The sequence below is a fragment of the Protopterus annectens genome, chromosome 6.part0 (genome assembly GCF_019279795.1).
Source record: "Protopterus annectens isolate FY-2018-M chromosome 6.part0, PAN1.0, whole genome shotgun sequence".
Classification (NCBI taxonomy): domain Eukaryota; kingdom Metazoa; phylum Chordata; order Ceratodontiformes; family Protopteridae; genus Protopterus; species Protopterus annectens.
The window spans coordinates 920,845,211-920,872,929 of NC_056737.1; the positions used below are offsets into that span (position 1 = coordinate 920,845,211).

At 43.1% G+C, this 27,719-nt stretch overlaps 1 protein-coding gene across 2 annotated transcripts in view; it reads left to right on the forward strand.

Annotated features, from left to right (window-relative positions):
- The window catches only part of ITPK1 (inositol-tetrakisphosphate 1-kinase), a 1,534,199-nt gene that overhangs the window by 1,431,925 nt on the left and 74,555 nt on the right, over window positions 1–27,719 (forward strand). For both annotated transcript variants that reach the window (XM_044074569.1, XM_044074570.1), the window contains one exon: window positions 27,051–27,118. In XM_044074569.1, the coding sequence (XP_043930504.1) occupies window positions 27,051–27,118 (68 nt within the window). The remainder of the gene's footprint in view (window positions 1–27,050; window positions 27,119–27,719) is intronic.

A 27,719-nucleotide genomic window follows, 5' to 3' on the forward strand; every position in this document is an offset into this window, starting at 1 on the left:
GTGATATAGCCGAAGGGATTTACTTCAGAAGTTCAAAGTTTCAAAACTTTGAACTTCAAACATCTGACACCATAAGATCGAAGTTTGGAAAGTTGTAAAACCTAATAAAAAAACTCCAAGATCACACTATGGTAAGAAAAATGGTAAATATTTTGTTCCGTGCTGTACAGTGATCTCCATTCAAAACTTTTGAAGTTTTATGGTCTCAGCCTTTTGAAGTTCGAAGTTTTGAAACTTCAAACTTCTGAAGGGAATCTGGCAGAAGGTATGACTTTTGCTGACAGATTCAAAAATGGCCTCTGCACTATATACCAGAGGCAGAGAGGAGGCAGTTTCTCTGTCTAGACTGTCAGGCACACAATTCTTGAGCTGGAAGGCATATCAAGAATCTGTATAATAGTGGAAAGCACATCTGGCGTCTATATAGTAGTTTGCTATGGTATTCGTATGAGTACAGGTTTAGATATACCACTCTAACTGTTCTTAGTTTTGAAACACTTTTGCAGTTTTGTGTTGTGAAATGAGAGAAGCATGGTATAGTCTACATTGTAAACAGCTAAGAAATACTTCATGGTATATTTCATTGTTTTGCTGTGGTTACTGACAGCTCAATAATGGAAAGAGACAGAAAATTTGCTGAGAGAAGAACACAGCTGTTGTACTTGGAATGAGATGCAGAAGAAACTAAGTCCAACGTGAACATGTTTGTCTACATCCCTGAAATATTACGGTTGGGCAGAACAGTCTTCAAGGCGAGCACAGTTCCTGTACATGGCAGCTGTATGTAGAATGCACACAGTAGTGAAGGAACATGAGTCTGGCAACATACTACAGCATATTGTTTTTTTAATATGAGCTCAACAGAACTGGCAATCATGTTCATCTCATTATTTGTTAAGCTACTTTGCTTCGCTAGTATGTCATACAACCACTTTAGTCCTGTTTCATAGGATATGCATATAAACAAGTCTACCATATCTGTGGTGACTAAGAAGCGCTCCTTGTAAAAAAAAAACTTCTTTATTACAACCCATAAAATCCCATGAGTCTTTAGCAATGTGTGAATGTGTATTAAACGTTTAGAGCTGTTGGATAGGAGTGGTCTGAAATTGCCAGGACTGATTATAACGAAAGGGAAGGGGAGAAGTTACTTAATGAGATTGACTGGGGTTGCAGTGGGGGGCGGCTTGTGCCCCCATCTGTGCTAAGATAGTTATGTTGCTGTGGGAATAGTAATATGTGTTGAACTCATATTTTATGGATCGTATAGTGACACATTTTATGGATCGTATAGTGACATATTGAAGGTTCCTTGATGATATTTTTGTGATTTGGAACAGTAGTGAAGACAGTTGATTACATTTTATTTCATTATTCGCAAAGTACAACTGTTTTTTAATTCACATTTGCATATTCTAAAGTTGAGATTAATTATTCAGATATTATGTTAATAGGTTCATAGGTGGTTACTAAGTAATGGCCCAAGAGCCGTTAGAAGCCTAGCTATATTTACCTGGAGTTACCCCTATTTTCGATACTTATGTGAGCAAAGTTTTGAAGGTACAACACTAATACCAAATATCTCTGTTCATGAAGTATATGCAGGTGACCCCAGGAGTGAATTTATGATTACCCATCCATTGATCCAGGTTACTCTTGAAGAGGGTCAGGGAAGGACCCTGCTTCACGTGAATGGAGAGCTTGTTCCAGAGGATGGGTAGTGTCTGGGAGATGTATCTCTCTCTTCAACATGATTTGTTCATATCCAAGGTTAGGTTAAGATCCCTAGAGTGATTGATTCTAGTACAGTTTGATTTATGAATGAGTAACATTCCCATTAAGGCCGAGTCAGAGACTCCCCTGCAAGCTAGACACAGATCAGCTCAGTAGCTTGTAGGATACAGAATACAGTGATAGGGCTTTCAATCTTTCCACACATGATATGTTTTGTGTACCCTGTATTCTCTTGGTGAGAAACCTCATTGGTCTCTCCAGCTCTTGCAAGTGTCTGGTGAGGTACTTGCAACAGGGTGGTATGCTGAAGGCCGAGTGCAATGGAATTGTAACTTCCTTAGATCTAGATGCCATGCCTTTACTTATGAGATGTGCCACATAGAAGGCCTTCCTCACCACTGTAGATACACAGTAGTCAAAGTTCTGATTGCTATCAATCTTAGTACCCAGGACTCATACCACTGGGTCAACTCTTAGGGGGTGTGCTGTCAGTATTGTAATTGGCAGGGGTGTTAGCTTTCCCAAAGGGAATAATTATGTATTTTGTTGCGTTTGGCCTCTGTGTCTTTGGCACCAGTCATTAGTCTGTGTTAATCCTTTCTGCAGTACATTGATATTGTTGAGGGACCCAATGATAGCTCCCAGTTTGCAGTTGTCAGCCACAAGCCGTCTGTGTTTGTCAGGACCTCTGAGAAATTCCGAATAGTAAAGGGCTCAGCACAAAACCTTGTTGTACACCACTGGTGACTGGCCTTTTGCTAGATGGGAATTCACCAAGTGTGGATCCTGTCAGTTAACCGTTTGGCTATCCATCTGGTGACATAGTGGTTAATTCCTAGTTGAGTGAGATTCTGAATAGTACCTGATTGGGAAATTGTGTCAGATGCCTTGGACAGGCTAAGACAGGTGGTATGCACAGTCTTTGCCTTGTCCATGGCCTTGGTGACTTTCTCAAAGAAGTCAGCCAGGTTTAGCAGACATGATCTAACCTTGACAGATCCAAACTGGGTTGGGTCCAGAGTCTGGAAATTACCTATGACCTTGTTGATAGGTCCATAGTGATTCCTTCCATGGCCTTTAAAATTAAGCTAGTCAGGCTTATGGGTCTGTAATTCCCAGGGTTGGTTGATGGTTCCCCTTGTGCAGAAGGATGACTGTTGCAGTCCTCCATTCTGCCTGAATGCCAGTTAGGAGGCTACAGTTAAACAGTGTTTCAAGTGGGGCTGCTAGTTCATGTTTTAATTTTTTTAAGAGGCAAAATGTGATGTCTGTTCCCATTTGTGCTGAGTTTTTGGCCTTAGAGAGCGCAGTGATTACCTGCTGTCTTAAGGTAATAGGCTGAGGAATGGTGGCAGGTATACCTTGTTATAGTCATAAATAAATAACATTAAAACATTACCTTATATGCCTTCAGTCAGGAACAACACTTCAGGATGTGCAAACAGAAATTTTTATTTACAGCGCTGGGAGACCGTCTTCATAGCAGTTGGTAAATCATTCTCTCTGGACAGAGAAATACTGCATCTTTATGCACTTTTCTTATCAAACCAATCATGCAACTCTTTATCTTTTCAGTGACTAACAAATCAATGACTTTGCAAATATTCTCATCCCTTGTTATTTTCATAGGTTCATAGGTTGGTACTAGGCTATCGGCCCTAGGGCCTATACAAGCTTAGCCATAACAATTCCATGGCTATTTCTTCCCACAGTATTTAATTCCCTGGACCCCTGTCTAGCAGGGCGACTGAAGTAATCCCCGGGGTGAATGTCCTATCTCCCATCCAATCATCAAGGTTCCTTTTGAAGAGGGCCAAAGAGGCACTCTGCTTGACATGTATGGGCAGTCTGTTCCAGAGTCTGGGGAGTCTCTAGATCAGGAACCTATCCCTCCTGCATGTTTTGTTCATTGTGATGACAAGCTTTAGATCCCTGGAGCGTGTGACTCTGAGGGATTGGGAATTCTTTAAGTGTAGCATGTCCAACAGCTCTGGATTTGACATGGCCTTGTATGTTAAGCAGAGATCACCTCTGCGTAGAAGATATGTGACAGAGTATAGGTAGAGTTTCTTTAGGCGGTCAGCATAGAGCATCTGCTTTGGGCCTGTGATTCTTTTAGTGAGGTATTTCTGCGGCCTTTCCAGTTGTTGCAGATGTCTTGAGTGGTACATACCAAACTGGGCATTGTATTCTATAATGGGTCTAATGAGGGATGAGTACAGTGGGGCAATGACATCCTTTTTTCTGGATGAAAAGCCCTTAGTGATGAGGTGTGCCACATAAAAGGATTTCCTGACTGTTGTGGCGATGTGGTTATCGAAGGTGAGGCCACTGTCCACCTGTGTCCCTAAGTCTCTCATCACACTTTCAGTGTTTAGTGTACTGCCACCTATGTGGTAATTCACGGGTACATGTTTTTTTCTCAGAGGGGATAACTATACATTTCTTGGCATTGAGCTTGAGCCCATGGCTCGGGCACCAAGCATCTGTTTCTGTAAAGGCCCTTTTGTAGAATATCCACATCATTTGGGGATTCAATAATGGCTCCCAGTTTGCAGTCATCTGTGAACTTTGTTAGCCAGAGTCCCTTAGTGTTGGCCTATACTTCAGAGAGATAGATGCCAAACAAGAGTGGTCCCAGGACTGAACCCTGAGGTACTCCACTTGTCACTTGTCTGGAGCTGGATTTGGAGTTGGCTACTTTTACAGTGTGGGTTCTGTCAGTAAGCCAGTTGGCAACCCATTGAGTAATGTAGGGATTAATGCCCAGCTTAGTAAGTTTATCTATGATTCCAGAGTGGGGGATGGTGTTGAAGGCCTTGGCGAGGTCCAGATAGGCTGTGTGGACCACCTTACCCTTGTCCACAGCTCTGGAGACTGATTCAAAGAAGTCAATCAGGTTCAGGAGACATGATCGGCCCTTCACGAACCCAAACTGTGTGGGGTCCAGTGTTTGAAGATTGCCAATGTCTTTGTTTATAAGTTCCATGATAATACGTTCCACGGCCTTGCAGATCAGGCTCGTCAGACTGATGAGGCAGTAGTTCCCGGGATCCAAGGTGGATCCCCCCTTGTGGAGTGGGATAACTAGCTGTGCACCACTGAGTGGGCATGAAGCCCAAGGTGAGGCTGTGATTAAACATGATACTTAGTTGAGGTGCCAGTTCATTTTGTAGTTCATGTATTTAACCAGTGCATCAGGTCCCAGTCAGTTGAGGTGTTCTTACCTCACCTCCCCCTGAAAGGCTTGTAAAAGCATTAGTACAGAAGACTTTCCCCACCACGGAACTTCTTTTAATAAGGTGCTCCTACCTCACCTCACCCTGAAAGGCTTATAAAAGCATAAGTACGGAAGACGTTCACCACCACGGAACTTGTTTTAATAAGGTGTTCCTACCTCACCTCCCCATGAAAGGCTTGTAAAAGCATATGTACGGAAGACTTTCCCCACCACGAAACTTGTTTTAATAAGGTTAATATCCACTTAAATACCTTGCCACCTGTAAACCTAACAAACTGGGTCCAAAAAAGCACTGGTGAATGTCCCCATAACTCCCGCTTGTAACTCTGTTTATGCTGATAAGCATTAGGTTGGAAGGGTTAGACTTTCCTGTAGCCTTCTTTCTTCCCCAATTAAGGTAAAAACAGCTTACTTTCTACTGTTCAGCAGACGCGCGTAGTGTGCTGTGCACCTCCAAACAGTGCATTTCTCAATAAACTAAGTGAAACAAGCATGATACAAAAGGGAATTGGAAAACGGGCTCTCTGCATTGTAAATTGAGAAGCAGGCAGGGAACTGTGTAGTTTTTAACAGTAGGAATTGGAACAGAGTATTGGGCATATAAAAAGAAACAAAAAAGTGTAATTGTAACTCATACCTGCACATGCTGCCTCTAAACATCTGCTTTACTGGTTTAGCCTGGTTCAGCCCTTCACCTCCCCCCTCTCTCAAGTAATCAGATGTTACATAATCACTTACCTGACCAACCATTTTCAAATTAACCAGTGCATCAGGTCCTAGTCGGTTGAGGTATTTTCACATACTTATGTATTTAATTCTTGTTTCTTTATCTGAGCTCAGTGTACTAAGTGTTAACTGCATTTACTCGCAAACTGCATTTACTCGCAAACTGAAACCTTGATGAATTAAGGCATGTTTATTGGTACCGGCTGCTACAAATTACTCTGAAACTGCTGTTGATATTGTATCCATTTATTGTCGTTTTCATTGATTTAGTGGTCTGTCCTGGGTAGTGTAGCAATGATAAGAGACAGAAATAATGAACAAGTAGTGTAGCATTGATAAGAGACAGAAATAATGAATATTAACTGAGCCCTTAAGGCAGATATATAAGAAAGAGTAATGCTGTTTGCTGATACTAAAAGGTGCATGTGGACTTGTGTTATAATCATGTATACTGAATGCTTGAATGATTAACTCTGTTTTTGGTATAGTACTAATAATCATATCCCCTCTCTAGGTGTTCGTACCTCACCTCCCCCTGAAAGGCTTGTAAAACTATAAGTACGGAAGGCTTTCCCCACCGCGGAACTTGTTTTAATAAGGTCAATAGCCACTTAAATACCTTGCCACCTGTAAACCTAACAAACTGGGTCCGAAAAAGTAGTGGTGAATGTCCCCATAACTTCTGCTTGTAATTCTGTTTATGCTGATAAGCATTAGGTTGGAAGGGTTAGACTTTCCTGTAGCCTTCTTCATTCCCCAATTAAGTTAAAAACAGCGTGCTTTCTACTGTTCAACAGATGAGCGTGCTTTCTACTGTTCAACAGACGAGCGTAGTGTGCTCTGCACCTCCAAACAGTGCATTTCTCAATAGACTAAGTGAAACAAGCGTGATACAAAAGGGAATGGGAAAACAGGCTGTCTGCATTGTAAATTGAGAAGCAGGCAGGGAACTGTGTAGTTTTTAACAGTAGGGCCTGGAACAGAGTATTGGGCATATAAAAAAAACAAAAAAGCATGCTTGTAACTCATACCTGCACATGCTGCCCCTAGGCATCTGCTTTACTGGTTTAGCTCTGCTAGCTCCGCCCTGCCCTGCCCCCATATCCCACCCACCCCTGGTAGTACTATGTTTATAATACCACTGACACACCTCCTTAATTAGCTAACCAACTACACATGCTTCTAGAACCCAGCAAAACCCCTAGCACAATAATACACCCTCTATCCATATTAACCCACCCATAGCTATTCTATTCTCTCTAATCTTTTATCCACCACATACACTCAATACAGACCCTACCCTAGTAATTTACTATGACTACAGCTCAAAACACTAATTCTGCTACCCTAAGTATCCCTGCTATTCATTCATTATCACCTAAGATCCTATGAATATGTACAGCATCTTGAAATCCAATACCCAAACTCTCAAACAGACAACAACCCAGCATTTAATAAGTTTATCCACCACATAACCACCCCCCTCTCCTAATTCATCACCCCTCAGTTACCATCACCCAACTAAATACCACTGCATTAGCTTAAAAACCAAAAGCTATGAAAAAAACATTCATTTTTAAGACTCATAAGCAACTTAAAAATTAATCTTATGAAGGATGGAGACATCCACCCCTACCCTGGCCCATCCACAACAGTAGACCCAAGCACACCATCTAACAACCCAATGTGTACTACCCAGATTGATAGACTTCCAAACTCATTTCTGGCATGTCATCTCAACATCAGAAGCCTAAACAACAAGATCCATAGCCTACATGGACTCTTAGCTGTTCACTCCCCTGATATCCTCTGCCTCACAGAAACCTGGCTCAAACCAATAACCAAAGATAACGAAATAACCCCCCCCCCCCCACAGTACAACATCCTTAGACTGGACCGGATCTCCAGGAAAAGTGGCGGGGTAGCTGTACTATACAAGTCTACCCTAACAATAACAATTGACACCCAACAGCCACCCCAGTTTGGCAATACAGAAATTCTCATCACCAAACTAATAATAAATAAAAATAAATGCAGATACATTGTCTGCATTTATATTCCACCTGGCAAGAATGATAATACTCTAGAAATTATCTTACATTGGCTAGCTTCTAACTATCCCCAGGAAACCATTGTCTTGGGGGACTTTAACATTGATTGGAACACCTGTTCCTCTGAAACTCCCTCCACCCATTTAAACCACTATGGGTTTACTCAGATCATTGCCTCCCCCACCAGATTTAGCAAAAATAGAGTCAAAGATATTATCCTTGATTGGATACTTATTAACAGCCACCCCCAAAAGTACAAGTCAGGTACATTACCCGATGATCTAAGTGATCACTGTCTTACCTATATTATTAGGCTCAAAGCCAACATTCCCAACCAGCCCACCTACAAAACTATAAGAAACGTCAGGAGCTTTAACCTTGACAACTTCCAAAAAGAACTCAAAGCTTGTAAATGGAATGTCTCGAAGCGACTCCCATTACAAGAAGCAGTTGAGTACTTCAGTACCAAATTTCTGGCTATCCTTAACCACCATGCACCTACCTGTACCATCCATGCAAAAGCCATGGTTGCACCGTGGCTATCTAAAGAAACAAAAACAAAATTAAACTAAGAAACAACGCATGGGCCAGGTGGCATGTTACCAAAGCCCCTGCGAACCAAGTAAGGTACCAGCAGCTAAGGAACCAGACCAAAAAATCTGTCATTCTAGACAAAAAAAATCACTACATCCTCCTACAATAAAAATATCAGCTAAAACCTCAAAGGTTCTGGGCTGGTATTAACAATCTTCTCCACCCAGGCCGTTCTGCCACTCCTACGCCATCAGCTGCCCTTGATAAATCCCCTGTTGAAATTGCAAACAGCTTCAACTTCTTCTTTACTGAAACTATCCATTCTCTAGCTACCCATCTCACTCCACTGGACACAAACACCAGCTCTGGCACATCTAGCCCTGATCCACCCAGCACCCAACCCACCTTTACCTTTCAAACCGTATCTACCAACCTGATCCGGACCTTACTCAAAAAGCTAAAACCTACTACACTAGCTGCCGACCACCTCCCAGCTGAATATCTTCAAAAAGCAGCTGATGCCATAGCACTTCCCATTTCTATTCTGATCAACAGATCCATCTCAGAAGGATCCATCCCAGCAGTATGGAAAATATCATGTTATACCTCTCCATAAAGGAGGAAGTTCCACAAAATTATCTAACTTTAGACCTATAGCCCTTCTTTCACCACTAGCTAAAATCATGGAAAGATGCATACACAAACAAATCATGCACTTTCTTATTCAAAACGGAAAGCTCGCCGACTCTCAGCATGGCTTTAGGCCAGTCCATAGTACCACCATGGCTCTTTTGTCTTTCTCTAATGTCATTGATCTTCATCGTAACAACAACAACAACAAGCTATCTTCAGCACTCTTCCTAGATCTCTTAAAAGCTTTCAATATGGTCAACCATCAGCTACTGCTCAGTACCCTACAAACCATTGGTTTAGACCAACATACAATGGTTTCACTCCTACATAAACGGTAGACAGCAGGCTGTCTTATGGTAGAGCAAGCTGTCATCCCAACTTCCTCTAACCCTAGGTGTCTCACAAGGGTCCATACTAGGTCCCCTTCTTTTCTCTATCTTTATCAGTGATCTGCACACCACCATCCCATGAGCCACCCGCATCCAATATGCAGATGACTCAATGCTAATATGCTCTGCCTCCTCTCCTACATAACTTCTAACCCCCACCCAGACCACTTTCAGCATGGTAGAAACATGGCTAGCCAATAGCCGCGTACTTCAGATTCCTAACAAAACCAAGCTACTACTTTTCTCCCCTAACTGTAGAAGTCCTCCTCCTTCCTCCAACATCAAATCTAGCAATGACACCATTATCTCCCCTGATGACCATACAAAGCTTCGAGGCGTAATAATAGACAACAACCTTAAATTTGATAAACATGTCAATCACACTATTAAGTCCGTCAACAAAAAACTTGGCTCCCTGTACAGAGCCAAACTTTTCCTCACCCCCCTAGCTAGGTTAGCTATTACAAGATCACACCCCCTCTCTACCCTTATGTATGCCTCCCCTGTACTCACCATCCTATTCAAAACTGATATCAGCAAATTATCACAATGTTAAAATCATATAGCCAGATTCGCTACAGGCATGGCTTTTAGGACCCACCATTGCCAGAACCTCAAAACACTGGGATGGCTAGAGTATCCTACCCTTCTACAGTTCAACCAGCTTATAGTAGCACATAAAATACTCGCATCAACCTGATAACACCCCTGCCCTCAAAAATATTATCACCCCTCATAGTGCCTCCAGGCCATTACACTCAGCTGATAAACTAATGATACTGACCCAAAAATCCAACAACTCTGTAGGCGATGCTATATTTGCCAACTCAACCAGTAAATCTGGAATCTACTCCCTACTACCATTACCAAGGAAACCTCACTACCCCGATTTAAAAGAGAACTCAAAAAATACCTCACATCTCATTGGCTGTGCTCTTGTTCTAAACCTGACTAACAACTTCACTAATACATGTCTTGCTACCCAACCTACTGTTTAGCCAAGTATCTATGCCTCATAGCATTTGAATGTCTAAGCATTGTGAATTATGAGAGCTGATTGTATATTATGTTCACATTTTCTGATACGTCTTTGCCAATCAGATGCAAGTCTGCACATTGTGTATATTGATATCTGCCTGTATTCTTTGTCTATAGTTTTCTAAACTTGTCTGCCTGAGTTTATCACTCAGTGATGTATGTACTGTCTCCTTTTTGGTATGTGGAGCTTTTCTCCCTGGGCCTTCACTGAAAATGGACATATATCCAGTTGGACTATGCCGGTCAGCAAATGTAAAATAAAAATAAAATAAATAAATAAATGTAGTACACAGCCTGGGATGTTGTCTGGTCCCATGGATGCTGTATTCTTAGCTTTGGAGAGTGCATTTTTTACCTGTGTGGCCGTTATTAATTGAATTTGGCAATCTTTCGGTATTGAGATGGGGGCCGTTTAGGAGGTGAGAGGGGGTGAAGTTTGCACTAAATCGATCTGCCAGGATATTAGCAATATCCTTGGGATCAGTATATTTAATGCCATTCTGTTGTAGCTCAGAGCAGTTCTGAGTATTGCCATTTAGATTCTTGACATAGCTATAGAATGCCTTGTGGTTGTTTTTGGAATCTTTGGCAATTTTATTTTCATAACTAGCTTTGGAGGATTTTATGAGGGATCTCAGCTTCTTACTGAGGCTGGTAAGAGAGTTTTTTGCATCCCGGGATTTTCCTCTTTTCTGCAACAGTTTCTTCCTTTTGTTGTAAAGTTTATTTATAGCAAGGGACCACCAGATTGGCTTCCTTTTTTTGGTGAAGAGCATCTTGGTTCTATTGGGGATGGCATGATTCATGCAAGAGTGGATGTGCTCATACAGTGCCTTATTGTAAGATTCAGCAGTTGAACTTTGAGTTCCCATCTGCATGGGTGTCATGAAGTTTGTCACTTATGACTTGAGTAGCATGAAGTTGGCTTTGGAGAAGTTTTTTACGGAGGTTTCCTTACTGGGGGGGGGGTGGGATGTGGATGTCAAGGGTGATTAGCTTATGGTCAGACCTGACCAACAAGGGGGTGACCATAGGTGAGGAGCATCGATTTCCCATGTTGGTAGTGACCAGGTGTAGGATATTGGAGCCCCTGGTGGGACTAAGGATTAGTTGATCCAGGACATTGGAATTTAAGAATTCCAAGAACCGTTGGGCAAAGGTATTGGTACATGAGTAGTTTTCCCAGTTAATGGCAGGGTAGTTGAAATCACCCAGTATTAGGGTATTTGGTTGTATTGTAATATTTTCCAATATGTTTAGAAAGGTGTAGTGAGAATCTTGGGGCATGGTGGGGGATCTGTAGAAGGCTACAATTTGGATTGCAGTCTTACCTAGTGTTAGTTGCACCTCGGACTTCACATGAACACTTTCCTATACATGACCCACCTGCTTCAAGGGGTCTTGTTTTCTGACCTTGGATGTTTCAAACCTTCCCTAGCAACAACACAGTCCTAGCCTGGAGGAGTCAGGCTAACAAATTCCTTTTAAAGTAGCTAACATGCCTCTGCTCATACAACACTTACTTTTTCCTTGTTACTTATCAAAAAATGCAATTAAAGCACAGCAGTAACTTATGAAGCTGTATTTTTCCACAGTCCTACATACAAATTATATTTGCTTTTTAACAATCATATTATAGCATCATTAATGAAACTGAAATTAATATACATTTTAATAAGCTGATCTTATCCCTTAACAATCTTGATTGATGACCAGTGGGGACAGAGTATGAAGTTCGATCCAAGTGTGTCAACTAGCAAGTTACCTATTTTCTCCAGTTGAGTATGGGTGGAGCCATCCACAACCAGCTCTGCACATAGCTGGATATTCCCCTTAGATTTCACCTGCAGTTAAAAAATGCCTTATGATTTTTCTTAGCCAGAGAGGCTGTTTTTGTTTCATAATTTGCTTTGGAGGACTTGAGAATATGTCTGATGTGCTTGTTAAGACAAGTGATGGATTTCTTTCTCTGATGAATCAGTTCCCTCTTGTTTTTGGACATTAGTTTCTTTCTTTTGTTGTATGGCCTGTTTATACCAGGGATCCACCAGGATGGCTTATTTTTCCAGCAAGACCTGGTTTGAATCTGGTCCAGTACAGCTGATTCTTTGCAACTGCTTGAGTGATTACACAGGATGTTGGTGTACACCTCTGCATAGGAGTCCATGTTTTATATGTTCAGGGGGGATTTGAAGTTTCTTATGGCATCAGTTAGTAGGGAGTAATTTGTTTTGGAAAATGTTTAAGCATTTGTAAGATTGATATGGTGTTTGGCCATATAATTTTTTTCAAAAGAGTCTCATTTATGGTCTGATCTTACCAAGGAGGGCATCACACTGGGGGAAGTGCAGTGCTCCCCCATATTTGTGAGCACTGTGTCCAGGATATTTGAGCCCCTTGTGGGTGTGCTGACTAGCTGTTCATGACATTTGCATTGACAAAGTCCAAGAACCTCTGAGCCACCACATTTGTGGTCATGTATGTTCCCTAATTGATAATTAAAATCACCCATGATTAAGGTGTTTGGCTGCATGGTAATTGACTCCAGCATGTCCAGGCACATGGTTTGCTTTTCCTGATTCATTGTGGGGAACCTATAGCTGGCAATAATACGATAGGGGATTTTGCCATTGGTTAATTGAACATGGAGTAGCTCAAGAGAGTCATACTGTTTGACTAGTCTTGATGTGTACTTATGCTTAATGAAGATGGATACACCTCCTCCTTTGGTTCTTTCCTATTCAGTTTGTGGTCTGAACACGTAGCCCTACATGGCCAGGGTGTTTCCGTGTCTTTGAACCAAGTCTCAATGACTGCACAGATGTCAGCATCTTCCAAGGTAAGGAGTGCTTCCAGGGAGTACAGTTTCTTGTTTAGAATCCTAGCATTGAGAAGCAGTACCTTGAGTTTATCCACAGAAGATTATATTACTTTGGGAGGTCGGCTATTTTGACCTTGCGTAAAAAAGGCATGTTAGGGGTGGCTAATGCCTTTGCCAGTATCTGAAAGCCCAGAGGACAGAAGAGCAGACCATCTCTGGCAAAGCAGCGTCGTTTGTCAGCGTTGTCCTCCCAGGCTAACAGATATTGGGTCCCCTTAGACTAACACCTAGTGAGGGGTGGGGGGTGCACAGTTCCCCACATGAGGGGAATTTGATGAATGGCATTTCCAATTAAATGCTGTTCGTTGGAAGTGTCACTTTGAGGAAGTGATATAGACCCACTCCAGGGAGGTACGTCTCAGGTCATTTACACCCACATGGACTATGACGGAGTCATACTGATGCTTACGGTCGAGTGACATGATTGCTTGAGTGACCTGATGGATCCTGGCTCCTGCCAGATAGCTAACCCTCTCCTTATCCAGCCTGGTGAGGGCGGCAACCATTTGTTTCAGTATGGAGTCACCTATGACCAAAACATTTGGTTTCATGGTGTTAAACCTTAAGGGCTTATTTGTTGAGACACTGGTGTGAGTGTTATTATGTGTCATGGGTGATGTTTGCTTTGTTGTGTGTGTTTTCTATAGGCAGCATTTGGGAGGCCTCTGGGCTTTTTGTAAGTTACTAGTGAATACCTCCACATATGTGAGTTTGTGTCAAGTCTTTATTAAGTGTGGTAAGCGATGTGCGGGTACTGACAACTTTTTTGGCATTAGATATGTCTGTGTGTCAGAGTCTTGCCTCCAGTTCCATAGTGTAGCTACATCTAACACATATAGTATGTTTGTTTCAGGAGTAGGTAATTGTCAGTATACATGAGATAATTGCGAAATTGCCTGAGGATGCCCATGTCCATCAGGTTGGCTAGAGAGATGATGGAAAACTCCCTTTTCTTATTTATAAGAGTATATATAGTCTTTACTGTGTTTTTTCTTAGGGAAAGAAATGGGTTAATTTGACCGGACTGTGCTGTTAGCCCAGAGACTGGGTGGAAGCTATACTTTGTGTAGTCTAAGGTAAACCAATAAAGCAATGCTGTGCAGCTCGCAACTGAGTTGCTCCTAGAGCAGCAGAGGGCTGGAGATGGTTTCACTAATAGTTATTTAAGGAAAAACCTATTCACAAGGCATTTGCATCTACACAGGGCACTGCCAACTAGCGTGGACAGGCACCCACTGAGTTCAGGGCAGATGGCAGCCAAAATTCCAAAGGGAACATATCAACCCGAAAGAGATGAGGGCCCTCATCCAACCTCTTCAGTTCTTCTCGCATGTTTAGAAGCAAGGTGCTTTTAGAGTATTCACAGACAACATGACAGTCATGTGGTACATAAACAAGCAAGGAGGCACCAGATCATACCAATTACTGTATGCAGATTAGCACAGAGAGCCCGGCCACACAAAAAAAAACATGTCCCTACTTGCCATATATATCTCATCACAGGACAGCTTATTGGCAGACACATTAAGCAGGGCCTTGAAATACCCTCAGAAATGGACCCTGAACAGACAAGTCTTCTTGGACATTGTTCACCATTGGGAGACACCTCAGGATAGATCGGTTTGCCTCAGAGAGCAACAAATATCTTTGTATCCGGAACCATTGCCCCTCTTCTGTTTGAGGGACAGATGCTTCCCCTTTTTAGAGGACAGGGAAGATGTTCTTCGTGTAACAGTGAATACACTCTAACATCTACATTTATGGTAAGTGTACACAACTGTACTTTCCTCTATGTCTTCTCTGCACTACCTCTCCTTCCAAGGATTCTCCTAAAGATCCAAAAAGAAAAAAAAAAAAAAAACTCTTACTAATCACCCTTTTTTGGATAAGACATTAGCTCCGTCTTCTGTTTCATCTAGCCAAGGGCAAACACTGCAACTGCCAAACCAGGTGGACCTCATTACTCAGCAGAAGAGAATCATTACTACATCCCAAACTGTCATTTCTGAACCTAAGCTTGTAGATGATAGGGTTCTGATTCCTTTCAGGCACCAGTTTTCCAAAGACAAAATTAAGGTTCCCCAAGAATCAAGGAGACCTACTACTCAATTATCCCACGTAGCCATGTGGAAGAGATGTTCTTTCTGATGCCGTAGGAATAACCAGGACCAACAAATCAGAAGCACCTTCAATCCTAAAATACTTGTGTGAACTCATGGATTTAAATCTGGTGTACTCCTGCATTAAAGCCCACCTGTTCACTGTCTGTGTCTGTCTGCTCCTCAACCCTCCTGCTATATCCAGACCTGAGGTCAAACAATTCCTTAAAGGGATTCTGCATTTTAAACCACTGCGGAAGTCCACACCCCTCCCTGGGATCTCAGTTTCATACTGGGCTCTGACTTCAGCTAGGAGAATCTCAGAACTGCAGGCACTCATGGGTATTGCTCCCTTCACTAAACATTACAAGATTGATGCCTTTTCATGGTCTACAGTGGCATTTGCTAGGTTAGTCCTGTCTGGCCTTTTGTACAATTCAACTTACTAACCCCCCTTACATTCCCTTCATCTGTGGGAATCACCTAATTGTTTGGAATACTGCAACAATGATTTCATTCAGGGCATAGTACGGCTGTGTAAGAACTTACCATAACGGTAGATGTCCTACCGATCACTAGTGTGGTGTTCCTTCCCACCCTCCTTCCTGTCCTTGGTTGGCCACCATTTTCTCTAGAAATATGTGTATATCTTTCTCTTCCTTTTTTTTGTGCCCTGCAGCAACACCCTAAGACCGAGGGGCTCCTTATCACTTCATGCTTGGCTCCTCCTAGCTGACTGGTCACAGTCTCAGGGGTCTTTAGGCCACTGGCTTGGAGATAGTCTGAGGATCTACACTCATACGTCTAGCTGTATATCCCTACGCTTGTGAGCTGAGGTTACATGTATGTACGACCTAGGAAAGGTTAAGCTTTGACACCCTGGCTGGACATCAGCAGTGATACCCCCCCACCACCACCACACACACACACACACACACACACACACACACACTTGATTGGACTACTGCCATAGTGATCAGCACAACATGTTCTGTTATGGTAAGTTCTTACACAACTGTACTTTCGGTCTAGTTTTTCCACAATAACAGCACTAACCTACTTCAAGGACTGGCTTGTCTTCACTTTGATTCTGGGTGCCTTTTGCCTTTGTACTGCTTTTTTTTCACAGTCTTAGTATAGTTTCCAGACTGAACAGTTGATGTAAGTGTTATTTTCTTTCATGGAGTTTAATTGTGTCGGTACCTTGAATCTGACAAAAATGCAGTGAGCATGACCTCGGATAAACATTCTTCCAAGGGTGGCTATATCCAAAAAGAAAGCATTCCTCACTGTATTCAGATATCCTACTAATGCCGTTTGGTACAGCTTATTAGAGAGTTGATGAGTTGATAATGCCGATGAGTATCACTTTCTTATTCTGAAGTGCTACAAATGACTGAAAGGTCATACATTTCACAGTTTAAAGATACAGTGTTGTCAGCTGCACGTTAATGCAGCAGTTTGTCAATAATGTGTGTACACTCTGGTGTAAGTTTGTGCAATGTTTAGTAGTTAGTGTTAGTTAAGGTCGTATCTGACCAGTTCTGGAATGTAGGCAGAGTTTGTACCACTTTTCATGTCCATAATTTCTATTGCTTTGTAGTCTGCAAGTTTACCTGGGACCCTTGTCATGTCATTGCTTCAGACTGCATAGTCTTATCAGGTTGCCTTCTGATTCTGTCCTTCAGCAAATGGCTTAGGAAAGCTTGACTACTCTAATCTAAATGCAATGCTGGCAAATGAAACATTTCATCTTCCTCTAAACTAAAGGAACTCTTGAATTACGCTTGCTCTGTCTAGTTACAAGCCTTCTTAACTTATTTTGACATATAGGTTCATAGGAGGTTACTAGGCTAGTGGCTCTAGAGCCTTTACAAGCCTAGCCATGTTAATCCCAAGTATCTTCATTTGTTCTTTTTGGGTAGTTCGCAGAACAAATTTATGAAAGGAGTGGATCTGTGATCAATAGTGGCTACCCCTGTCTATGAGGGACATGGGTGCCACCCAATGGGGTGAATTTGAAGTCTCCCATCCAATTATGTAAGTTGCATTTGAATAGTTCATTGAGGAGGTTTGTTTTACGTGAATAGGAAGTCTATTCCAGAGAAGCGGCAGTCTCTGGGAGACATATCTGTCTCTCCAGCATGTTCTGTTAATGTCACAGACTAGGTTGAGATCCCAAGATAGAGTGACTCTTGTGCAATTTGACTTATGGATGTGCAGCATTTCCATTAGGGCAGGGTTGGAGGTTGCCCTATAGGCCAGGCACAAGTCACATGTCAGCAGCCTATAAGATGCAAAGTGACAGGGCTTTCAGCTGATCATGGTGTGGAGTCTCTGTATTTTGTTAGTGACAAATCTCTGAGTTCTCTCCAGTTACTGCATGTGTCTGGTGAGGTACATGCAAAAGGGTGCATTGTACTGCATTATTGGTGTGATGAGGGTCGTGTACAGCAGAGTTATAACATCCCTTGACCTAGATGCTATGCCCTTGTTTATGAAGTGCACTAGGTAGAAAGCTTTCCTTACTAGTGTGCAACTTGGTGGTCGAAGTTCAGATTGCTAACAGCCTGTGTTCCCAAGTCTCCCACTACTGGGTTGGAACTCAGGGGGGTGCTGTCAGTATTGTAATTTGTAGGGAATTCCATTTTGCTAAAGGGAATAATACCGCATTTTCGCATTTAGTTTTAGACCATGGCTTTGGCACCACTAATTAATTTGTGTTAGCCCTTCTTTTAATATGTTGACATTGTTGGTGGACTCAGTGATTGTTCCCAGTTTGCAAACATCTGCAAACTTGGTGAGCCAGAAGCTGTCTTCTTTGGCCTGGACTTCTGAGAAGTAGATGCCAAACAGTGAGGGGCCCAACGCAGACCCCTGTGGTACTCCACTGATGACGGCCTACTGGTGGAGGTGGAGTCACCAATTTTGACAGTGTGTGTTCTGTCGGCGAGTCAACTGCCTATCCATCTAGTGACGTAAGGGTTAATCCCCACCTAGGAGAGATTTTCAGTGATGCCAGAGTGGGGGATTGTGTCAAAAGCCTTGACAAGGTTGAGATAGGCTGTGTGCGCTGTCTTACCTTCGTCCATTGCTATGATGACATTCTCAAAGAAGTCCACCAGGTTTAATAAGCATGATCTACCCTTAACGAAGCCAAACTGGATTGTGTCCAGCATTTGGAGGTTGCCTCTGTCCTTGTTGATAAGGTCCATGATAATTCTTTCCATGGCCTTGCAGATGAAGCTAGTTAGACATATGGGTCTGTAGCTCCCAGGGTCATGTGATGCCCCCCCTTTGTGCAAGGGAATTACTGTTGCTGTTCTCCATTCTGTAGGAACATAGCCAGTTCTCAGGCTATGAGAACGGCAAGTAGGTCTGCTAGGTCTTGTTTTAGATTGTTTAGTAAACAACCTCGGATATTATCTGATTCCATTGAGGCCATGTTTTTGGCCTTGGTGCACAGAGATGACCTGTTCTCTAGAGATACTAGGGAGAGGGCTGGTGTCAGGTATGCTTTGGGATATGGTAGGAGGGGATAGGGAAGTGAAATTTGTGCTGAATCTGTCAGCTGGTAGGTTGGCGATAACTTCCAGTATAGTATGAGTGAACCATCTACAACAAGTTCAGCACATAACTGACCATCACCGTTTAGACTTCGGATGTAGTTAAAGAATGCCTTATGATTATCCTTGGCTAAGGATGCAGTTTTAGTTTCGTAATTTGCTTTAGAAGACTTTACAAGATGTCTGATTTTCTTGTTTAGAGTTAGGAGGGAACTCTTCCTCTGCAGCGTGATATCCCTCTTGCTTTTGGACAAGAGTTTCTTCCTCTTATTATATAATCTGTTTATACTTGAAGTCTACCACAGTGGCTTGTTTTTATGGGAAGACCCTCTTTTGATCCAGTCAGGTACAGCAGAGTTTATGCAGTCAGTTGAGTGTTTGTACAAGGCATTTGCTTACACTTCTGTATAGTGATCATTGATGTCTGTGAATGCAGGTGGTATGATGCTTTTTATACCATCGCTTAGTAGGCTGTAGTTAGCTTTGGTAATTTTTTTTTATAATTTTGTTCCTGTGAAGGTGTCAGATCCAGTAATTACTTCAAATGAGACCAATTTGTGATCTGGCCTGACCAGGGAGGGCATCACGCATGGGGAAGTACAGTGACCCCTTCCCCATGATGGTGAGTACTATGTCCAGAATGTTAGAACCCCTAGTGGGGGTGCAGACTATCTTTTCCAGGGCATTTGTGTTAACAAAGTCCAGGAACCTCTAGGCGAGCGTGTTTTTGCTAGTTTATGTCCCCCAGTCTATGGAAGGATAGTTCTCTCATGACTAAGTTGTTGAGCTATATGGTGTGGGATTCCAGTAAATCAAGGAAGCCAGTGTGTTTATCCTGGTTCATGGTGGGGGATTTAATCTACAGCTAGCAATGATGTGGTGTGGTACTTTCCCAGCAGTTAATTTGACATGAAGTAGTTTGGGAGAGCCATACTGTTTGACCAGTCTCAAAGTGTATTTGGTTTTAATGAAGAAGGATACACCTCCCCCTTTGGTTCCTTCATGCTCATTTTGAAGTCTGAATATGTAGAAGGCATTGTAGTCTTGCACTGCCGGGATGCTCTCAGCAGCCATGAACCACTTCTCAGTAACTGCACAGATGTCAACATCCTCCACGTTAAGGAGTGCTTCCAGGGAGTGCAGTTTTGTGTTTAAGCAGTACAACACTGAGTTTGTCTCAATTAGATTTTGTTATGTTGGAAAAATTGTTATTTTGACACTGCCTAAAAGAGGCACTATGCAGGAGGCAAGGGCCTTTGCCAGTATCCGAATGTCTGGGGGGGGGGGACAGGTTGCAGACAATCTCTAGCAAAGCAGTGAGGTCTGCCTACCATATCCTTCCAGGCTGACAGATACTGGATCCCCCTGGACTGACATCAGAAGCTAAGCCAATTGATGAAGTCATTTTTTGTTTATATTGTGGCATCATCAATACTGCTTAAGGCTAGGGACATACCTGTCTGAGACACATAATCAGAAAGATGTTCTTCATGTTTCACTGTTGCAGTCATCACACTTGGGTTATTCTACTAGGGGTAGCCCTCAGTCGACCTGAATACCAGAGGCTTAGTATTTCTGTGTCACTTGCTGTCACTTCAGTACTGACGTCAGGTCGTCAGTGGTATAAAATCAGGCAGCCGATGCCATTACACCAGTCTTTCTTGCCGAGGAGCCTGAAGCAGAAGTTCACACGAGTGCCTGTCAGCCGCGACCTGAGTTTTCGTTTTCAAATTGAAGTTGAAGTCTTCTAAATCTAAGTGCCATGTTGGGGATCCTTTGTTCTTGCTCTAACCGATGTCAGAAAAAATTGTCTCACCTGTGGAAAGCAAATACCACACCGAGATTTCCATTCTTACTGCATCACCTGTTTAGGCCCAGACCACGACATCCCTCGGTGTCAGTTTTGTGCTTTGTTCAATGCCAGAACTATATGTCATCAGGCCCTTATTGTAGCTAAATATTTTCACTCGCAATCTCCATATTCCAAAATGGCTTCGGTAAGCCATCCGACTACCGATCTCCTGAAAAAATGTAAGGATAAAGACAGAGACAGACCGCACAATTCCAAAACTGCCCACGACGCTTCCGTTAAGCTAGTCTGCAGTACGCCGGTCCTCAGTGAGGTGCTTTTGCAGCCCCTGATGCCCGCTTCTGTGGATTCGCAGGCCACTACCGAGACCCCTTCAGAGTCCGGTATGCCGCGAGACACTTCTTTGACTAAGGATCCTGCGGATGTCTCTACCTTGGATGGGTCCGGAGCCGCTGAGCATGCACTGGCTTCCGAGGAAGTTCTTTGCTCTACCAATACTCGACACAAACCAATGACTTCTTTCATGTCTTCAGTTCTTTCTAAAACTACCAAGTTTCTAAGGCCCAGGGTACGAACTACACCTAAAAAACCGACGACCCAAGCTCAAGCACCTCTTTCCATGCCTCAATCTCAAATGCTTAAAATGGTGGAACACCTTATCATGCTTGTTAGGGGAAGCCAGCCTACCCCTTCCAAAAGACCAGCCTAGCCCTTCCAAAAGAAAAAAAGACTTGGCCCCAGCAGTTTTATCTGACCAGGAGTCCGATGACTCTGAGGTTTCTGAATATGAAGACATGCAACCTTTGTCTGCTTATGAGGATTCAGATGCAGCGGAATCCATTCCTTTTGCCTCTCCTCCAGAGGATTTTTCATTTGGTGATACCCTACATACTTTAAGGGAGCATTTCCAATGGGAGTGTCAAAAAAGAGACTCAGGGAATTCTTAGATTTACCGCAGCACAGACCTTTAGCCATTCCTCCTGTCCTGCATGTTGTGGATGATGTCTTTATGGAATCAACTTTAACTCCTGACACCCTTCCACCTGCTCCCAGGAAGCCTGACAGGTATTACAGAGTCCCTGACTCACGCAAATTTCTTTTCAAAAATCCTACTGCTGACCCAGAGGTCATCTCCCAAGGACCTAAAGGAATAAAAGCTAGCACAGCTAAGAATCCCAGCCCCTCGACAGGGATTCCCGAGCTTTTCGACAGATATGGTAAAAAAGTATACACCTCTGCAACTCTTGCCATTAGAGCACTAAATTGTCAGTTCTACATGCTGAAATGCCAGCAACATACTATGGAACTCCTTAAACAAAAAATATCTACCTTTCTGGTTTGTGCAGAAAATAAAGAATTACAGGAGCTTATGCATTTTGCAAGCCAAGTTACTCAACACACCTTGCAATGTGGCTTTGATGCCCTAGAAGCATCCTGCATGGCAGCAGTCACTGTACTTAGAAGGCATGCTTGGCTTAAGGAACAGACCATGGCAGACCATGTCAAATCAAAACTATAGGAAGCACCACTGAACAAAGACAATTTGTTTGGCACCAAGGCAAAAGAGGTCTTAAAAAAGATGGAAGAAAAAGCTAAATCTATGCCGACAGTTAAAGACTTCTTACAGGTCCAGCCTCCGAGATTCAGTAGGCATTGCCCCTCCAAGCACTGGTCCTTTCCGGCCCCCTCAAGACCAGCTCAGACAAGACCTAGGGGAAGCAGACCCCCAAGACAGCAGTCCCAGGGAATGCAGAGATCTAAGCAATGGAGTTCCTCCACTTCAATAACAGGGAGTGCTAAGCCACCCCCTTATGGAAAGAACTCACAATGACTCTACAACTCCACCCCTTACCTCTTCCAACCTGCTTGTGCCCCTAGGAGGAAAACTCTCCTCCCATGCCAAAAACTGGGCCTGTATCACCAACAACCGATGGGTCCTCAATATAGTGTCCTAGGGATACAAATTTTATTTCCATACTCTGCCATCCCCAAAAGGGTTCTCAGATCTTTCTCAAAACCAGTGGGCAGAGGCCCAAAACCAAGTCCATTCCCTGTTCTCCATGAGGGCAATACAGCCTGTTCCTGCAGACAGATAGGCCAACGTTTCTATTCCAGGCTTCTGCACCAGGAACCTCACAGCAAGGCCTGGAAAGTGGATGCCCTATCCTTCCAATGGGTAAACCTCTCGATCTATGCATTTCTCCCTCTACCTCTACTTTCAAGGGTACTACTCAAAATAAGGGAGGAAAAACCAAGAGCAATCTTGATTGCCCTAGACTGGCCACGCCAGCACTGGTACCCACTGCTGCACAGTCTGTCACCCTTGCCACCATGGCAACTACCTCAGATCCCAACTCTCCTGACCCAGTATAATATAGAATTCATGCATCCACAATTGCAGACCCTGAACCTGGCAGCCTGGCTTATTCCCTAACCTCTCCTCCAGTTGCCAACCTAAGCAAGGAAGTCCTGGATGTTATACATGAGGCCAGATGCCCCAGCACTAGAAAATCCGATGGTGGCAAGTGTAAAAGGTAATGCACCTGGATCCAGGCTAAAGGAGCTGAAACAGGACAGCCCTCCTTACCTCTCATCCTGGATTACCTAGTAGACCTACTACACTGGGGCCTATCCTTCTCTTCTATTAAAATTCATGCCTCTGCCATCTGTGCTCATTACAGCACAGAGCCACCTCTCTTTTCTCACCCTCTCATCAAACAGTTAATAAGAGGGGCTAACAATTTAAGACCACCCAGAAGAGCTCCTACCCCAGCTTGGGACCTTAACTTTGTGTTGGAAAAGCTCACACTACCCCCCTTTGAGTCTGCAGCTTCAGCAGAGTAAAAATTCCTCTCTTGGAAAACAGCCTTGCTTCTGGCCATCACTTCAGCTAGAAGAGTTTCAGAGCTACAGGCACTCATGGCTGTAGAGCCCTTCATCATTTTTCATGCTGACAGGGTGTCCCGCAGGACTAACCCAACTTTCATGCCTAAAGTGGTGTCCAGTGTGGCTCTCAAGCAATCCGTTCATTTGCCCACCTTTTCCCCTAACCCACAAAACAAGGTGGAAATGATTCTGCATTCTCTAGATGTGCTCATACAGCTCAGATTCTACCTGGATAGGACTAAATCTTTTAGGAAAACTGGCCAATTGCTAGTCAGCTTTACAGCAGGGGTAGAGGGTAAGGCCATAGCCAAACAATCAGTCTCCAAATGGATAGCACACTGTATCCATTTCTGCTACAAATACCATGGGAAACCGCCCCCTAAAGGGGTCAGGACGCATTCCACCAGGGCAACCTCCACCTCTGCAGCTTTTCTCAGAGGGGTCCCTACCAGGGACATCCTGGAGGATGCAATGTGTTGTTCTGTTCATTCCTTCCCCATGCATTACCAACTGCCTATCTTCTCCAAATCCAGGGCAGGCTTTGCAACCACAGTCTTGCAGGGCATCCTAGCCAGCCCCCAGTCTTCTTGACTACCTCCACTCTTTTCTTCAGCTTTGGGAATCAACCCAAGTGTGATGACTGCAACAGTGAAACATGAAGAACATAGTACAGTTGTGTACACTTACCATAAATGTAGATGTTTGAGTGTATTCACTGTTGCAGTCCTGGTTTCTCACTCTCCATCCCCCTTGTCTTTCTCCCTTCCTCACTCCTTACAGGGATTTTTGGTATTTACTTTTTACTGGTGGTGTTCTTCCATCATAACCTAGCTCCCTTTTTGGGGGCTCCTGACATTTGGGGCAAGTCAAACTGATGTAATGGTGTCGGCTGCCTGATTTTATACCACTGATGACCTGATGTCAGCCCTAGAGCGACAGCAACCGCAGAAATACTAAGCCTCTGGTATTCCGTCCGAATGAGGGCTACCCCTGGCAGGATAACCCAAGTGTGATGACTGCAACATTGAATACACTTGAACATCTACATTTATGGTAAGTGCATAACTGTACTTTCTCTCTTCATATAGTCCAGAGAGGTACGTCTCAAGTCATTCAGAGTCATAATGATACTTGTTTTTGAGTGACTTGAGTGCATGCATGGTTTGTCGGATCCTGGCACCTGATAGGCAGTTGACCATGATCTTTTTCTTGTCCAGTCTGATGAAGGGGACATCTGTGTGTCTCACTATGGAGTCACCTATGACCAAGATATTTTAACTGTTTTTCCTTAGGGGCTTATTTGTTGAGAAACTGGTGTGTGTGTGTGTGTGTGTGTGTGTGTGTGTGTGTGTGTGTAATGGTTTGTTTTTACATGGTGGTGAGTGTGGGTGGTGTGCTTTTGGGAGGTATGTGTTCTTTTAGTAGGCTTTTAGTGAGTCCCTCCACATATGTGGGTTTATGTGTCATTTGTGTGAGTTAGCCGCGGTGGTACGGCGGTAACATTGTTACCTCACAGCAAGAGGTTCTCCCGTTCGATTCTCGGCTGGGCTTGGGAATGCGTTCTGTGTGGAGTCTGCATGTCCTCCCCGCAGTTGGGTAGCATTCAAAAGACATGCATGCGTAAATGGGCGTGCCTTCGTTGAAGGTTGGGCATCGAGCTGGCACCTCGGCGTTTCGTAAAAATCTACTGCCAATCATTAGCGGACTGGAGTTCCGCTGTGGCGACCCCTTACCGGGAAAAAGCCGAAAGACAAACAACAACAACAACCTTATTTTGTGTGAGAAGTGAAGCGTGCATGCTGACAAACTGTTTGATGAATAGTTTGTTTTTACATGAGAGAACTCACTATAGTTCCACAGTGTATTTGCATTTCTCACATAGGATGTTAGTTTGTTTTAGGAGTAAATGTTTGTCAGTATACATGAAGCAATTGCTACATTGCCTCAGGATGCCCATATAAATCAAGCTGGCAGGAGAAATATTAGGAAACTGCTCATCCATCGTGGCAAGATCTTTCTGAATGTGGTATTTGGGAAGGAAGTGGGCTAGCTGGACTTAGGACTTTGGCTTAACTAGTGGGCTAGTTTGACTTGTCAAATTTTTTGACATATTGCGGAATTCTGTCCTACACAACCTGTATTCCATGACTGCACAACTCTGCTTTGAACTACCCAGAAAATCTTTTGTAAAGTACCAAATGATATTTTTTTCTGTACATACTTTCATTACTTCAGATTATGACGTGAATATATCTGTAATCAAAGCTGTTTCACCTCAACTTTTGATATACTGTCTGGATCAATCTTAAAGGCATGATTATAGTTTCCTCCCTTTCATAATGTATTGGTTAGTGTCCTGTGTCAAATTTACACACACACATACCACACCTCCAGTTTTTTTTATTCGGGGCGGCCACAGTGGTGCAGCGGTTAGCGTTGCCGCCTCACAGCAAGATGTTCTCCGGTTCGATTCTCGGCTGGGGTCCCTTCTGTGCAGAGCCTGCATGTCCTCCCTGTGGTCGTGTGGGTTTCCTCCCACATCCCAAAGACATGCTGTAGGTGGATTGGACACTCCAAATTGGCCCTAGGTGTGAGTGTGTGCGTGCATGTGCCTTCTGTGGAAGGTTGAGCGCCGGGCTGGCACCTTGGCACTGTAAAACTCCACTGCCAATCATGAGTGGACAGGTGATCCGCTCTGACGACCCCTAACTGGGGAAAAAGCTGAAAGAAGAAGAAGAAGAAAAGAAGTTACAGTAGAGAGTCGATTATCTGAACTAATTGGGACCTAGGGTAGTTCAGATAATCAAATTGTTCAGATAATCAAACATATAATTGAACTGGGTAAAAAACTTCTAAAATCTTCTGCATGCAGGAATACACTTTTCAACCATTCAGTGATTCCAATGGACAATAAAGAATATTTTTCACACACAAGCTGGGTACATGCTCAAAAAATATGCTCAGGCAAATATATATAATGTTTACATTTTCAGACTTTATGATTTTTCACACCCGAAAACTTTAGAAGGCTGGTTCTGATAATTGACTGTTCTGATAATCAACGCTCGGATAATCGACTCCCTACTTTATTTAAGAGGCTTTTCTCAGTGTATGGGGGGGATGTTTATGAAGACGCAACCATAACTTTTCACTTAACATTACTTGACACCTTATAATGGGAGCTCACCTTTTTATTAAGCTTATACTAGTAGTCTACCATTTTGTATTTGCAAGTTTCTTTTTTCCTTTTTTATGCTGTGAGGTACTTATTTTTGTCACTTAGTTGTACACAATTGGAGATGCAACGTATGAAAGACTTGAGAATGTAATATTTTACTGAGGTGTTATTTGTTGACAGCAGGTTTGCACTGCCACCTAGTGGTAGACTGTGTACTGTACATGCGTGGAACAACAAGAAATATAGTATTCCCTCTTGTGATCATTGTTTTCTTTGATTTCTAGAAAGACCGTCAATATTTTTCAACAGTCACAATGTGTCAAAGCCAGAATCATCTTCTGATTTAACAGCGGTATGTATCAACATAGATTTCATTTACTTTTATTTATTTGCATTTTAGTTTCAATACAGAATAGATACATTGTCATAGATTTCTGCAAGTTTTAAAAGCAGGACATAAATGTCGAACAAGGAACTGTAACAACCGCATACAGAAAGAGTAGCAGGGTTAATGCCCTTAAATAATATGCTGTCATGTGTAGCATTAGGCAGAGTGAAGTAAAATATGAATTCCCTTTATTACCTTAGTAACATAACCATCCGCGGTGGTGCAGCGGTAGTGTTTTTGCCTCACAGCAAGAGGTTCTCCCGTTCGATTCTCGGCTGGAGTGTGGGGAGTGCCTTCTGTGTGGGGTCTGCATGTCCTCCCCGCAGTTAGGTGGGCATTCGAAAGACATGCATAAATGGGCGTGCCTTCATTGGAGGTTGAACGTCGAGCTGGCACCTCGGCGTTTGTGAAAATCTACTGCCAATCATTAGCGAACCAGAGTTCCGCTGTGGCGACCCCTAACCAGGAAAAGCCGAAAGACAAACAACAACAACCTTAGTAACATAACTATCTGCAACAGATAGTACTATATCATTAGTGTGACTGCCAAGTGATCAAATTCTAG